Source organism: Lynx rufus, unplaced genomic scaffold, assembly GCF_022079265.1.
Source record: "Lynx rufus isolate CCGP_SWC_20201006 ecotype Redwood Valley unplaced genomic scaffold, mLynRuf1.p SCAF_7, whole genome shotgun sequence".
NCBI lineage: Eukaryota > Metazoa > Chordata > Mammalia > Carnivora > Felidae > Lynx > Lynx rufus.
The window spans coordinates 141,410,401-141,426,402 of NW_025814889.1; the positions used below are offsets into that span (position 1 = coordinate 141,410,401).

At 54.2% G+C, this 16,002-nt stretch overlaps 1 protein-coding gene across 1 annotated transcript in view; it reads right to left on the reverse strand.

Annotated features, from left to right (window-relative positions):
* TTLL8 (tubulin tyrosine ligase like 8) overlaps positions 1-14,926 on the reverse strand; it is a 58,801-nt gene extending 43,875 nt beyond the window's left edge. The window contains exons 1-5 of the mRNA XM_047066889.1: positions 14,860-14,926; positions 7,024-7,115; positions 3,591-3,729; positions 2,850-2,923; positions 977-1,105 (exon numbers count right to left, since the gene is read on the reverse strand). Coding sequence (XP_046922845.1) covers positions 977-1,105; positions 2,850-2,923; positions 3,591-3,729; positions 7,024-7,115; positions 14,860-14,926 — 501 coding nt within the window. The remainder of the gene's footprint in view (positions 1-976; positions 1,106-2,849; positions 2,924-3,590; positions 3,730-7,023; positions 7,116-14,859) is intronic.
* Between the last annotated feature and the right edge of the window lie 1,076 nt (positions 14,927-16,002).

Consider the following 16,002-nt stretch of genomic DNA (forward strand, 5'->3'; position numbering starts at 1 on the left):
CTCGGGAGGCGGGGGTGCCCCTCCCGGCCTCCCGGTCCCTCCCGCCCCCCGGTCAGCTGGTTGTGCTGGCCGACGTGCAGGCCAGGAGGAAACAGGGGTGGTAGGTCCTGTGCTCACCTCCCAGGTGCCTAGATGGTGCTGGGCCCAGGCCCCGGGAAGGAGGGAGTGGGCTCGCTCATGGGCACACTCACGGCTGCCCCACAAAAGTAACACTGGCTGTTACACAGGCTTGGCAGTTTTGCACCCACGGTCCAGCTCATTGCCCCACTTGGAAAAAAGTGCCAAGTGGCCGGGAAATGCAGCGCCCACTGGCTGCTGGGCACACTGGTGGCTACTCTGCCAGGGGGTCTTTGTGGGGTTTCCGGCCTGACTGTGCCACCCGCGGGCACGGCCCACACCCCAGAGGAGGTCACCAGGAGGCCTGGCGAGGGTGTGTAGGGGCCAGACCCCCACGGGGAGCACTGGTGGCAGTGTAAGCCTCACCCCTGAGCCTCCGGGTCATCCCTGTTGCCAGAAGCCCCTCTACCCAGCCTCTCCCGAGAGGATACATGCAGGCCTGTCCACCCTGGGCGGACCTCAGGCCCCTGAAGTAGCAGGGAGGGGGCCGTGGGACTGAAAGGGGGTGACAGGAGGGGCCGGAAGCCCCAGGGCAGGGGCGGTGGCCTGGCTCTCCCTCAGACCCAGAGCCCCTCCGGGGTGCAAAGCCCAGGTCGGGCTGTGCCGGTAACCCCCACCGCCCTGCCTGGGGTTTGGCCTGCGTGCCCAGAGGACAGTCACAGGTCAGAGGGCACTTGGGGCCCTGGGAACAGCAGTGGGGCAGGTGCTGAGGGACTCTGGACACCGATACTGCATGGTGTGGCCTCTGACCAGGCAGCGGTCCCAGGGAGGAGCCCGGAGGTGACCAGTCCACATGTCGTCCTCCCAGCCTCAGGGCCCTGGTGCTTGGGGCTCCTGTCCCGCCAGCCCTCCCACTCACCTTGGTGGTGAAGGAAGCCGTCTTCCCATAGTGATTCAGCATCTGGTCACAGTTCAAGCTGTGATAGTCAACGACATCCCTTTTGATGGTCCAGAGGAAGTACGGCATTTCGTTTTTGACCAACCTGGACTGGCAAGAAAAAAAAACCCTCATCAAAACCCAACATCCAAGGTTCATATCTTTGGGTGTTGGGGTGTCAGTAAGAGTGAAGGAAATCAGATTTTAAATGATACTTAAAGTGTGTATTCTGTGATTCTCGTCTGGAAAGCTAGAGACACCTGTTCCCTGAGGGCCTACTATGTGCTGTGCTGGGAGCAACCAGCACACAGGGGCCCTGCTCTCAAGAAACAAGTGCGGGGCTCCGGCTGGCAGCTGCAGGGGCACCAAAAGTGTGTGGCTGAGTGAGGTCTGAGCTGCCTGCCCGTGGATGCCCACGTGAGGTTTGGGGACATGCCACACGTGGGCATGGGGTGAACTCTCTGCTTCGTGGCCTGGGTGACCATGGGAGACGGCCTCCCCCCCCTCCACCCCACTCCTGCCGAGCAAGAGGCAGGGCCACTGAGCTAGACCCAGGGTGGCCTTGGCGGCGATGCTTTTGTTCACAAGCAGCAGCACCTGTTTGGTCAAAATATCTTACCAACGAGATACAAGGAAAAGAAAACATTGTCCAAAATTCTGACACCCTCAAGACCCTTCAGGGTCATTCCGAGCAGACCAGCATTTGAAGATACACCTCATGTTCTGCAACGCAGCCTGGCCTAGCTGGACCCCATGTGAGGGCAGGACCGGGCTCCCCCCACCCCAATGCCAACATGAGCGCCCGGAGGGAGCGGGGAGCTGGCCGGCAGCATCAGTTCCTAAAACCCATCCCAGTGCTGGACGCATGGCCTTCCTTCCTACTCCAGAGTGACGGCTAGCTTTTGTTGCCACTTTCTGGGGCAAGTCCCATTTGTTCAAATGTGGGACGGACTGTCTTAGCAGGGCGTGGACCTTCAGCCCCCCGACTCCACACGGCGCCTCCTCAGGGTTCCCCGAGTCAACTCTGGAGCTTAGTGTCTGCATCCGGGGCTGGGCCCACTTCCCCGTGTGTCTGTTCACTGCTCCTCTGTGAGCCCTGCACACGTTCTGGACCTTAGATCGCCCCAGGTCCGTGGAGTGCCCCGCTCTGGCTGGCCTCCCGGGGACCCAGAAGACCTGTCCTCCTTCCAGCCGTCGGAGGTATCAGCTGTCTTCCTTGTGGAGCTGTTGGGCAGGGTTTTACATTTCTCCCCTCCCCCACATCAGGCAACTTGCAACATTCCCCCCTCGCCCCACCCCCACCCGGGCAGGTGCACGGTCTCCCAGTGCTGTCTCCAGGAGCCGCTGCTTCTTCAACGCTGACCTTGCTGGTTGACCTGGGTGAGGCCCCACAAGCCTGGCCCTGCTCTGGACCTGACTCTGCCTCCCGCCTGCGCACCCCTGTCCCCACCATCGCGGCCTCACCAAGTGGCCTGTGTGCCCTCCTGCCTGCTCTGGTCCTTTCCCACGGCTTCTACAGAGTTGTAGCCACAGCTTGTCTCCTTGCACGCATGCGCACACATGGACACACGCAAGCACGTGCACAGGGCACACACAAGCACATGAACAAGGGCATGTACAGACGAACACGAGCACGCACACAGGCACACACATACACACGGGAGAGCAGGAGCATAGGGACACACAGGAGAACGCGCGCACATGCACCCCCCCCCCCCCCCGCCGCAATGAGCCCGTGCACGGATGCACACCAGCAAGCGCACGCATATGTGTCCTGCAGCCTGGCCTGCCTGGCCTTGTCGCCTGTCCCCAGGACACCGGGAAGGTGACAGTGTGAGGAGGCGGGGGGACCTACCATCACATCGTGGATGTCATCTGTCTTCTCCGGAGCCGCTTCTTGGTTTTCTCTGCCTTCCGCACGTTTCTGTTCTGCAAACACGACACCCGGAGAGTCGTCAGCACCGCAGGGCCCCGCGGCCACAGCGCACTCGCGACTCCTCAGCAACCTTCCGGGGCTCGGGCCACTTCCGCCCGTCTGAGCTGAGCGTCAGCCGCACGAACCCTCCACCGGGGGCTCAGCGCCAGGGTCGCGGACCGGCGTGGGGCGGGGCGGCCTTCGGGCGTGCGTCGTGCGTGGCGGAGAGGGGCGCGGGGAGCGGGCAGGGGGGCTGGGCTTTGATGTGCGGAGCGGGCCTGCGCACACCCCAGGGACTGAGGGTGCACCTGCCGTCTGGGGAGCGGAGCGGGAGGCGGGGCCTCGGGCGGGGCGAGCCGGGGAGAGGCCAGAGGAGGGCCGGGCGGGGGGGGGGGGGGGGGCGCTGAAGGAGCCTGGCAACTGGGCAGACCCGGGAGGACGACGCCTGGCACGGGCAGTGGGACACTGAGAAGCAAGCAGACCAGGGCGTGAGAGCACACGCGCAGTGCGTGGTCACCTGCGGAAGGCAGGCCAGGAGGGTGACCGGGTCACTTGGGGCGGAGGCCCAGGTCACAGGCCCTGAGGCCGGAACAGCATCTCCGGGGCAGTGTGACTCATCTGGTCCTCTGACAGACACACGCGTGCCTTACCCCGAGAGACATGACGCCTTCGATACTCTACCTGTCACCCCCACACCGTCATCGTCCACATTCAGGAGGACCTTGGGCAGAAAGTGGAACTTCTTCTCCACCCAGCCCTTTCTTCGGAGGGCGGCCCGTATCACTGGGTAGTGCCCGTAGATGGAGAAAATCTTCTTTTCCTCAAATTGCAAGAGCATATTTTACATGAAAGAATTGAAAGACAAGGCAGTTAATTCTCTGAGAGGAGGCTTCAGAGCAGGAGGGACAGACAGACTGCACCAGCAGGAAACACCTGCTCCAAGGAAACACCCGGAAACACCCAGAACGCACACACATGGGCATGGGGCTGGGTCCTCCTCTGTGGTGTGTGTCCACTCTGTGGGCCTCGCACACATGGGCCTCACACGCACAAAGGCTCAGAGGTCCAGCACAAGCAGGACCAGGGGCGTAGCCTCAGCTCAGGGCAGGTCTGGGTCTGGAAGGTGGGCCTGGGGCGGCAGAACCTGGAGGGGGTGCGACCTACACTCTCTCTTCTCGGCGAAGGCAACAGTCCCTCATGCTTGGGGGTGAGAGGATGGGTGCCCGAGGTTTAAGGAGGGATGAGGGGGAGGAGTCGTTCATCCACCCAGGAAGGGCCTGAGGGACAGGAGTGCCAGCACCAGGAAGGCTGGGGACTCCTCCAGTCACTGTGGGAATGAACGCAGATGCCTGGGCACCAGGCAGGCAGCTGGCAGCTGGTGGAGTGTACCTAGGCTTTCGCAGCTGGGGGACGGGAGAGTAATGGTCATGCTGGAGCCCCTGGGTCTCATGCTGCTGAGGGCACAGCCTGGACACATTCACCTGCGTTAGGGTCACAGAGGGTGACAGCTGCAGGGCAGTCAGGAAACAGGTGCATAGTCAGCAGTGAGCTTAGGGCCTTGCGAGTTTGTGGGAGCAGGCAGAGAGGGCAAGTGGCTCAAGCTCACCGCTGTCCCTGATTAGCTGACTGAATTGACCAGAAGACAGACTATCTTGGGTGGGCCTGACCTAATCAGATGCACCTCTTAAAAGGGGGTCCAGGGCTTCCCTGAAGTTGGAGATTCAAAGCAGGAGAGACCTCGCCCCATTGCTAGCTTTGAAGAAGCCAGTTCTACGGCCACAAGGGAATGAATCCTGCCAACAAGCCCAGGGAGCCTGGAGGTAGGTCCTTCTCCAGTTGAGACTCCGGATGAGACCCCGGCCCAGCTGATGCCTCATTTCAGCCTTGAGAGACCCTAAGCGGAGGACCCCACAGAAGCTGTGAGATAACAAATGTTTAAGCGGCTAAGTTCACAGTGATTTGTTACACAGCCCTGATAGCTAACACATCCTAGGATGTGTCCACACCCAGGAACACATACGATAAAGCGTGTGCCTGGGACTAGAAGCCGTGAGTTCAAGTTCCAGCACCCACGTGACAGACCCAGCAGGTCAGAGGGCCTCTCCGAGCCTCCTTCCACTCAGAAAATCTGTCCAAAGTCTGTCCTCGCCGCCCACAGGACTGTGCACCAGGACAGAGGGATGTGGACAAACTTGGCCACAGAGGGGCTGCCCTGATGGAGAGGTGGGCAGGGAACATGACCACTGACCACCTGCGAGAATGTCAGCACCCCGTGCCCCAGCAAGACCTCCTGGCCACCCCAACACCTGGCTTGCTTATAGTTAAATTGAACAACTTTAGGAAAGCTAATTAATTTTATTCGACAGAATACAGTTCCTTGGGGAACTACAGAGTACAAGACCTGTAACATGTAAGAGAGGGGAGATGGAATTTTAACAGTCATCGGTCCACAAGGAGGCACACAATGGGGGGAAGCCGGGCAGCCAGGAAAAACTGAGTGGGTCAAGGAGACGGGACACATGGGGATACCTGAGGACAGCAGGACTGCACTTATAGATACACGCAGCAAAGGCTCCAGGCTGGAGTTTTAAAAATCTCAATCAATGCTGTTTACAAGAGAAAATCAAAAGCCTGAGCCTACAGACAGGTAGAACATAAAAGGATCTGAATATGAGACAAAATATCCTTGGGGACAAGTAAACCACTAAAGAAAATCATCCCATAATTTACAAAAAGATTCACCTCACCAGGAAGGTACTTCTGTACGCAGCCACTCAGAGGCTGTAACGGCATAAAGCCAAAACTGACATTCCCACAAAGTGAAGGAATCCACGGTTATCACCGGGCGTTGACCAGCTTCTCTCCCGGACCAAAGATTGCAATAAGACTCCAAGACCTGAGCACATAACCATCTCAGCCCTGACGACTCTGAGTGGAGAACCCGCACCGGCCTTCACGTGAACGCACACGATGCCGGGCATACAGCGAGTCGGAACCCACGTCAACGTAATAGCACTACGCAGATGACATTCTCACCCAGTGCACCCGTGCTAGAAATCAGCAACAAAATACATAGAAAAACCTCACAAGGATGGACATTAACTAGGCTTTTAAGTAACCCACAATCAAGGGAAAGGAATCTATGAATTATAGAATACTTTGAACTACATCTCAACAAGAGTACTATGAAAACTTGAGAAATCAGGGGCGCCTGATTGACCGAGCGTCTGACTTGGGCTCAGGTCATGATCTTGAGGTTCGTGAGCTCCAGCGCCACATCGGGCTCCCTGCTGTCAGCATAGAGCCTGGAGCCTGCTTCTAAGATCCTCTGTCTCCCTCTCTCTCTCTCCCGCTGTCTCAAAAATAAATATTAAAAAAAAACAAAAAACCAAAACCTTGTGAAATCAGCTAACACAATACTTAAAGGGATATTTGTAGCCCAAATGTTCACATGTTTTTAGGTTTCGGTAGAAAACCTGGAAATTAATGAGCTGGCATGGTTCCGTTGGCATGAAGCCCCAGAGAGCACGCCAGGCGGCCACCAGGACCAGGCCGGTGGCGGCAGGTGCCCCGTCACAGTGCAGTGGCTGTGGTCTGGCTGTGCACACTCGGTGCACCCAGCCGGTCACACGTGGGCTGTGCGTTCACGCTTTGGAACCACATTTTGTGTGTGATGTGCTGAGCTCCTCGGAGCTCCTACGCGCCAGCCTTCTGAGCTGGGCAGGGTAAAGCCAGAGAACGCAGGCTTTTCCCCAGCGAGGGCAGCCCTCTGCCCCCACAAGAGGTCACCAGCAGTTTCCTCAATCCCAGCCACCTGGGGGCGGGCACTGGGGAGCCAGGGCAGAACCAAGGCTGGTGGAGGCGAGGGCAGCAGGGGAGCCAAGGGCCTCAAAGGCGACCCAGTCCCTCTCCAAATTCCTAAGTAAATCTCCGTGTTTAAGAAGTACCCCCGCCTTGGGGCGCCCGGCTGGCTCAGTCCGAAGAGCATGGGACTCTTGATCTCAGGGTGGTGAGTTCGAGCCCCTCTCCGGGTGTAGAGCTCACTTCCATCAATGAAACTTTAAAAAAAGGTGCTCCCCACCCCCAGCCCCCCCAGCCCCAAAGCGCATTTTACCTTGATGGCCTTTTCTGTTAATTGCCTTGCTATTTTGTATCTGTCTGATTCGGGGGAAGATGTCAAGTCTTGGGAAATTCCTCGTTTTAATTCTGCAGAAGAGAAACAGGCATCGAGGCAAAGGTAAAAGCACACAGGTGACACTTGGGAAGGAGCCCTAATCATAGAAGCCCCACCCCCACCCCCGTGGCCCCCCCCCCCGGCCCCCACCCCCTCCTCCTGCAACTCCTCAGCCCCTCCCCGGGCTGCATTCTGGGCAGCTCTGGCTGGGGCACCCTCTCTCCTTCTGGAGACCATGGCCCCAACTCACCCTAACCCCACCCCCACCCCCCACCCGTCCAGGTCAGCCCTTCCTTCCACCAGTCCCTCCCTGCTCCCGTCCCTGACTCTGGCCACCAGACTCCCATCAGCACACACCCAGTTTTAGTGCAAACGCCTTAAAAATTCAAATGAAAACCTTCCTCTCTGCAGGCCACCGTCCTGCACACTCCTGCCTTCAGCCTCCCTCCACACCCTCACCTGCTGGGCTCCACCATGGACACACACACAAGCTGGTCCCATGGTCACTCCCCTGGGCCCCCCTTCCCCTCCTCACTGTGGCCCCGCCTCTCTCTCCACACCCTAACCTTGGAGGTGCCCAGGCCTGGGCCTCAGACTCCATGCTGTGCTGTCCCTACCCACTCCCTGGGCCATCTCATCCTGTCTGGTGGCTTTAAATTCCAGTGTCCCCAGGCCCCTGGAATGTGTGCCTTCCATGCAGACCACCCGGCCTCCTGACCCCTCCTGGACGCCTGATGCCCGGATATCCCAGGAGCATCGGAGGTGGGGCTAGCCAGCAGCAGACATCCACCCACCCCCCACCCCCCATCCTTCGCCCTGTGGAGCCACGCGGCCCATCAATACAGACAAAAGCAGCAGAGCCATTCGGTGGGGATGCTGTTCTAGCAGCTACACGTCCACGTGGAGAAAGCAAATCCCAACCCCACCTGACAACACACACAATTAATTTGAAGTCGATCACGGGCCTCAGTGTGAATGCTGGGCACAAAGCGTCTGGCAGAAAGCACCACCCTGGGTCAGGCAAAAATCCCTGAGAGGTACACAGAAAGCACTAACTGTAAAAGTTGAAATTGGTGGAGTGAAAACGTTCGGCTGTGTTAAGGAAATGGAAAGATAGAAAGCACGGATCGGGGGAAAAATATTCACAATGTGTCTATCAGACGAAGCCCGACACAAAAGGTGACAATGAGTGGTTCCGTCTACGTGAGGTTCCGGAGCAAGATTAACCCACGGAGACAAAAGCCAGAACAGGGGAGGGAGTGGGGGGGGAGAGGGAGGGCACGAGGAAACTGCCCGTGGCACCAACAGTCCAACAGCATCGCCTTGGAACGCGCGACACCAGGCTCAGCAGAATGACAGACAAGAAACGGAAGCCACGGAAGCCACGGAAGCCAGCCACGGGCACACGTCGTGCAGGCACAGCCGCCAGGAACTGACAGAAATTCAAGCCAGGGGCAGTGAGGACTAAGATCTTCAGGACAGCGCCTCGTGAACACACGCGGGGCCCCCGCTCAACAGCAGCCACGCACGCGACCTCCAGGACGCAGGGAGCGTGGGTTAAAATAGACCGTAGAGAGGCTCTGGTTTGTCCTCTGGCCACAGAGCAATGAACTGAGGAGTCAGCGACAGAACAGAATGTCCCAGAAAACTCCTGCGCGTTTAATACACAGATCCTAATACACGCGTGTCAGGGAGGCAGAGGGGAAAGGGCTGCATAGTTGTTGCCCAAATGATAATCAAAACACCAAGTATCAAACCTCGTGGGCTGAAGTTAAGTCGTATTTACAGACATTTTTAGCTGCAGATGCATATATTCAAAAATAATAAAAGCTAAAAGGAATGAGTTAAAAGCATCCATCTGAAGACCTTAGAAAGAATGCTAAATTTAAGCCCAAAGATATTACAAGAAAATGAATAGAAAGGAGACGTTAATAAATTATTTTTTTTAATCCAATAAAGAGGATGGGGCGTCTGGGGGGCTCAGTCAGTTGACCGTCCGACTTCAGCTCAGGTCACGATCTCACGGTCCGTGAGTTCGAGCCCCGCGTCAGGCTCTGGGCTGACAGCTCGGAGCCTGGAGCCTGCTTCGGATTCTGTGTCTCCCTCTCGCTCTGCCCCTCCCCTGTTCACACTCTGTCTCTCTCTCTCTCTCTCTCTCTCTCTCTCTCTCAAAAATAAAATAAGGATTAAAAAAATTTTTTAATCCAACAAAGAGGCTTAATCAAGCCAAAGGTTTAAAACTAACAAAATTAATAAACAATTGGTGAGATCAACTAATAAAAAAGAGAAAAGGCATAAAAATGTAATTAAAAACCTTCCCATAAGTAAAACTCCAGGGCTAATGGCTTCATGGGTGAATGCTACCCAACACTTAATCTTGTACAACTCGTTTCGAGAGGAGAAAAAGTGTGGCCATGCCTTACTTGTTTTGCGAGGCCAGCGTGTTACAGGCCAGTGTGACTCAAACCACGGATGACAGAATCATACACAAACGAGGAGCAAACTGCACCCAGCGATGCAGAGAACAGTCACTACGTCACGGCCACGGCCATGCAGTCTCAAGGCTGCATGAGAAAAGCAAACCCTGATTCACCAAGTGAAGAGGGGAAGAAAAATCGTAAATCCCATCCCAACAGACACAGAAAGGTCTTCACAGGCCCTGATTTCCCTTCAGGCTGCAAGCTCTTGGTGGACTAAGACACCCACAACCGGCCTGGCAGTGACCCTCGTGGCACCGGCCTTTGGTTTCTAAGCGCGCCCGGCCCTGAACCCGAGGGCCCGAGCCCCAGGAGAGCTGGGATTCCCGGTCGGGGACACCGGACGCCCCAGGCGATACAGGGCATCTTGACGCACTTACAGCCTGGATGGAGGGACAGCAAAGAGATGGGAACACAGAGGCAGGGGGCTGAGTGTGGACCACCGGAGCGTCACAAAACGTGACGGTGACTGGCCAGACATGGTGCAGACGTCCGGAAAGATTCTCAGAGGTGAGAAAGCCACAACAGAACCCTCACCTGAGGCCGTCGGCGAGGCCTGGCATTCCAGCGGCTTCCCTGGGAACCCATAACTGCCGGGCACAAACAGGCACCGAAGCAGACCTTCTGGAAGGACGTGGACTTCGCGGAGGCCGAGGAGGCCTGCCCGGGAGGGAAGCACTTCTCACAGACCGCAGCTCATCACCTCCTCGGTGCGGAGAAACGGCCATTCACGCGAGGGCCACCAAGGGCAGCTGGAGCCAGGGGGAAGGTGAGCGGCTGCCAGAGCTGGGGCCGGGGCCGCCACAGCCTACAGCATCGTCATGGTGCCCCTCCTACCCCCTGCCCAGGCCTCCTTCCCTCAGGACTCTGCAGGCACTGATCCAGGAGACCTCGGCCCAGTGCCACCTCAGAGGGATTCGCTAGGGAACCCCCCCCACCCCCACCCCACACAGGGGACGTGGACAGTCACCAGGTGCCATAGCACCACCCCTCCTGTGGCCTCGAGGAAGGCTGCTGTACGAGGGAGGGGTGCGGACGGCACTGCTCCAGTGACTGGTGGGGGCACTGCTGACGGGGCAGCCAGACACGGTGGGCAAATCGGGGCACAGCGCCACCCCCAAAGGAGCCTTGACAAAATACTCAACTCGAATCTCATCAAGCCTCCGGAGCTCATCTCCAGATCACAAGGGTCATGCCGGCGACAGAGGAGGAGAGGAGACCACCATGCGGCAACAGCCGGACAAGTCCCAAAGGTAGGACTGTCTACACAACAAGAGGCTATTCTCATCAGTAAGTCTAGCTCTTGAAAGCACAAGGCAAGAGAAGGGTAAAAGATAGTTGAGAGACAGGACCGCCTAATGCAGTGGGTGGCCCTTGACCAGATCCTGATTCGAACAAACCAGCTCTGGGACTTGCTGGGGAAACACAAATATATTCTGGGCATTGGATTTTATTAAGGAATTATTGTCCATCTTATCAAATGGGAAAAAAGAGTTTAGTTATGTAAAAAATGTCATTTCTAGAGACACTTAGTAAATATTTAGATACATACTAATGTTTACTTATCAATAATAAGAAAACTTAATAAAATCATTATTAAAAACAAAAGAGAGATGGTCTCTAATGTCAAGAGGATCAATTTGTCAGGAAGAAATCAAAGTTCCAAATGGGCATAAACTTCACTGTATATAAAAGTATAAGTAGGCAAGGCTAAAAAAAAAGACATAGTGGGGCGCCTGGGTGGCGCAGTCGGTTGAGCGTCCGACTTCAGCCAGGTCACGATCTCGCGCTCCGTGGGTTCGAGCCCCGCGTCGGGCTCTGGGCTGACGGCTCAGAGCCTGGAGCCTGTTTCCGATTCTGTGTCTCCCTCTCTCTCTGCCCCTCCCCCGTTCATGCTCTGTCTCTCTCTGTCCCAAAAATAAATAAACGTTGAAAAAAAAATTAAAAAAAAAAAAAAGACATAGAAAATCCACAGTCATATTGATATTGGACCTACTTCTCAGTAAATGAAAGATTAAACAAAGAATCAGTAGACTGTAGCAGGTTTGAACATCATGATTAACCAGCTGCACTTAAATGATGTACATAGACACCACGTTCCACAACCTGAGACACATATTTTCTTCACTTAACGTGTCTTCCAATATAGCTTGCATCCTAGACCATAGAGTCTCAATAAATTTCAAAGGATTGAAATGATATAGATTAAGTTCTCTGAAAACTCTTAAATCAAACTAGAAATTAATAACAAAACGTAACCAGAATTTTCTCAAATGTTCAAGTTAAGTGGTACACTTTAAAAATTAAACATAGACCAAAGGAGAAATGAAGTGAAAACTCAAAAATGACTTGAGTTGAATGATAATAAAAATATGACATTTCAAAGCACTATAATGCAGCTAAAATAGGGATTAGAGAGAAATTTATAAATTTAAACTCATATATTAGAAAACAAATTGAAAACTATCTAATCTACCATCCCAAGAGGCTAGCAAGAGAACAATTAAACAAAAAGAACGAAGACAGAAATAATGAAGATAAGAGCAGAATTCAATTAAACAAAAAACCAAAGTGCCCTAGAGAAAATTATTAATAAACCAAAAGTTGGATCTTTGAAACAATTTTTAAATTGACAAATATCTAAATAGCTCAAGAAAAAAGAAAACACAAATTATCAATATCAAGAATTAAAAAGGGGACATCATTTCTTATTGTACAGATATTAAAATGATAATAAGATATTATAAACATCCCCATGCCAATAATTTGACAGTTCATATGAAATAAACATTTTCCTTGAAAAATACAGCTTTATCAAAACTGACATAAAATGGGAAATCCAGGTAAGCTTATTTCTGGTAAAGAAATTAATTCCATAATTAAAAAGTTTCCTACAATGAGAACTCCAGGTCTATATGGCATCACAGATCAATCTTTCCAAACATTTGGAGGTGAAATACCTTATATAAGCCATTTCATTGACTAGGGAAATTAGAAACCCTTTCAACTCTTTTTAGGTGGTCATAAATTTAACACCAAAACCTAACAAGGACATTACAAGAAAAGAATAGTACACCCAATCTCATTAATAAAAATAGGCGTATAAGTCTTAAAAATTTGTACATCAAATCCAGTGACATATAAAATACATGACCACGTGAAGTTTATTCCAGGAATACAAAGTTGGTTTATATTTGAAAATCCATCAACATAATCCACCACATTAACAGACTAAAAGAAAAAAAACATATCATCATCTAAACAGATGAAGAAATCATGTGATAAAATGTAATAACTATTCATTTTACCACATGTAATAATTCTTCATTTAAAAATTCTCAGTAAGCCAGGAATAAAAGGGAAATTCCTTTAAAGTTTGTAGCAACATCATACTTCGTGGTGAAATACTGAGCACTTTTCCCCTCAGTGTGGGAACAAAAAAAAGACGTCCAGTATATTACTTCTATTCAACATCATACTGAAAGTACTAGCCAATGCAATAATGCAAGAAAAGGAAATAAAAGGTATAAAGACTGAAAAGATTTGTAGATGATGATTGTATACCTAAGAAATCTAAATGAACCTACTACCTATTAGAATTAGTAAGCAAAGTCACCAAATGCCAAGTCAGTATATCAGAGTTAATTGTGTTTCTATATACTGGGAACAATTAGAAAATGAAACTCAATAATGTGATCTCTAAAAAAACATCAAGTATCTAGGAGTAAATTTAACACAAGAGGTCTTCCATACCTGTACCCTAACGACTACAAAACACTATTGATAAGAATTAAAGAACTAAATGTTCTTGGGTTGGAAGACTCAATGTTGATAAAATGTTAATTTTCACCCAGATTGATCCATAGATTCATTGTAACCAAAATTAAATCCTAGCAGGATTTGTGTGTGTGTGTGTGTGTGTGTGTGTGTGTGTGTGTGTGTGTGTAGGGGGTGGGGGTTAAATTAACAATTTAATTCTAAAATTTACATGGTGATGCCAAGTCTAAGAAAACCTTAACAAGTCTTGAATGATGAAGTCATTCAAAATATTATGACTTATTATGAAGCTACTGGAATTAAAACAGGGTAGTATGGACTCAGGATAGGCAGAGAGATCAATGAAACAGAATGGAAAACAAAAAGTAGGACTATGTCTGATTTTCCACAAAGATGACATTGTTTACAGGGCACAAACTCGGTCAATTAGATAGTCATATGGGGGAAGAGTGAACATTTGCCCTCTGACCCTTACCTCACTCCATACAATATAGTGAATCCCTATGAATTGTGGAGGTAGAGGTGAAATGTAACATTATAAAGTTTCTAAAGGAAAACATGGGATGCTATTTTCTGGACAATGGAGTGAGTACAGATTTCCTAGTAAGATTCAAAAACCACTAACTATAGAAGAAAAGATCGACAGTTACACTCCTTACAATTAAGAGGTTCTGATTCTCAAAAGTAATCAAGTGGCTGAAAACACCAGCCACGGGCTATCAGAAAGTATTTATGTCTATCTGTGAAAGAACTGGTATCCTGAATAGACGAGGCATTCCTACAACTCAATAAGACCCACAACCCAATCTAATAACGGCCAAAAAACTGGAAAAGGCACTCCACAAAAGAGCCCCAGATGGCGAGCAAGCACATGAAAAGAGCCTGACATCTCTTTGGGAGATGTAAAATTGAGCTTGACCCTCTTTGGGAGGGTAAAATTGAAACCACGGTGAGGGACCATTACACACCCACCCGATGTCCAAACTGAACAGGACAATACCTATTACTGGCCTGGATGTGGAGCCACTTGGCCTCTTCTCCCCGGCGGGTTAACATAAAGCTACACACGGGCCTGGACGCAGGGGTTCCACCCCGAGACATTTACCAACAGGAACGAGCACATGCACAGGGATTCACTCGGGCCCAGGAAAGGGCTCGCCACTACTCAGTCCTCCAGGACAGCGCCTCAACGTGAGCGTTGGACTTTGCACCAGTTTCCCAAGAGGAGCTCTGAGGTCGGCCAGTTTGGAGGGCAGCAAGGTGGAGGGCAGGGGGCTGGAAGATGAGGGGGGGTCTCTGGAGCAGGGGTGGAGGGGGCAGGGAGGCGGAGGAGGGGCCCGGGGAAGGTGGGTCCCCATCACACTCTCTGCGGCCCGTCTCCCCGACCGCCCTCTCGGAGCTTCATGCCCCTGGACGCCCTTAGTCCACACAGCGCCCTGCGCTTTGCGCCTGAGCCCTTTGCCCCCACCCCGTTCGCGCCTTAAACCGCGGGCGGCCAGAAGGGGGCGAGCACGACACTGACTATTTTCTTCTCTCAGGTCTCCTTCCAGGGAGGCGGATGAGAGCCTCCTCGTTTCGCCGGGCTCCATTCCGGTCTCCGGCAGCTCGCCCCTCCTCGCGTCCGCTCGCGCCCCTGCAAGGAGAGGGGGCGTCAGGGAGGGCATCCCCGCGGGGCGGGGCGGGCCTGGGCCTGGGCTCGGAAGCCAGGTTGAGGGGAGGGAAGGTGTAGCGTCGGGCCGGTCTCGGGGGGAGAGGGGGACGGGGTAAGTCTAGATTTGTAAGGGCAGGTCGGGGTCCCCGGGGGGGGGGCAAGTCTAGACTTCCGGGGTGGGTCTGGGCTCCCGAGGACTGAAGGGGTGGGCAAGGCTGGAGCTCCAAGGGGAGCGGGAGGGCGGGCCGAGGGGTTGGGAATCAGGTCTGGGCTCCCGAGGGCAGCGTGGACAGGTGGAGGGGTGGTGGGTAGGTCTGGGGTGGGGTGGAAGGTCTGGCGTTCCACGGCAGAGTCGTTCTGGGGTTCCGACGGGGGTGTCTAGAATCCTGGGGGCGGGGGGGGGGGGTCTGGAGTCCCGGGACGGGGGAGGGCGGGTCAGGGACTGCAAGGGCAAGTGGGGCGGGGCACGGAGTCCTGTCTGGCATCCGCGGGGGCACAGGTCGGGATTCCGCGCGGAGGGAGCCGCGTGCTCACCCGGGACCGACCCGGCGGCGCAAGCCGCGCCCCCGCCCCCCGCCGCGCCGCCCGGCGTCCCGCGGTTGCCCGGGGCAACGGGCCGGGGCGGTGCGGCGCATTGTGCAACCCCGGCGCTTAGGGTGGTCGGCCCGCGGGGCCCTGGGGGCGCGGCGCGGCGGCCGGCGCGGGGCGTGGGGCTGCGCGGGCGCGCGGGCGGCAGGGGGCGCCGGGAGCAGCTGCGGCGGGGTTGGCGCGGACGGCGGCGCGCGGGGGGCGCTGATCCCCGCGGGCCGCGGTCAGTGGCGCGCGCGCTGGGACCGAGGCCCGGGCTGCGGTCCGAGGCGCAGGGGCGGGGGCCGGGGCGCCGGGCCATGGTGTCCACGGGGAGGAGTGGCCGCGCCGCCCCCGCTCGGGGTCACGCGGCCCCGCCCGGCGCGGGTTGTCGGGGTCACACAGACCCGCCCTGGCAATCAGAGGCCCCCCAAGTCATAAAGACTC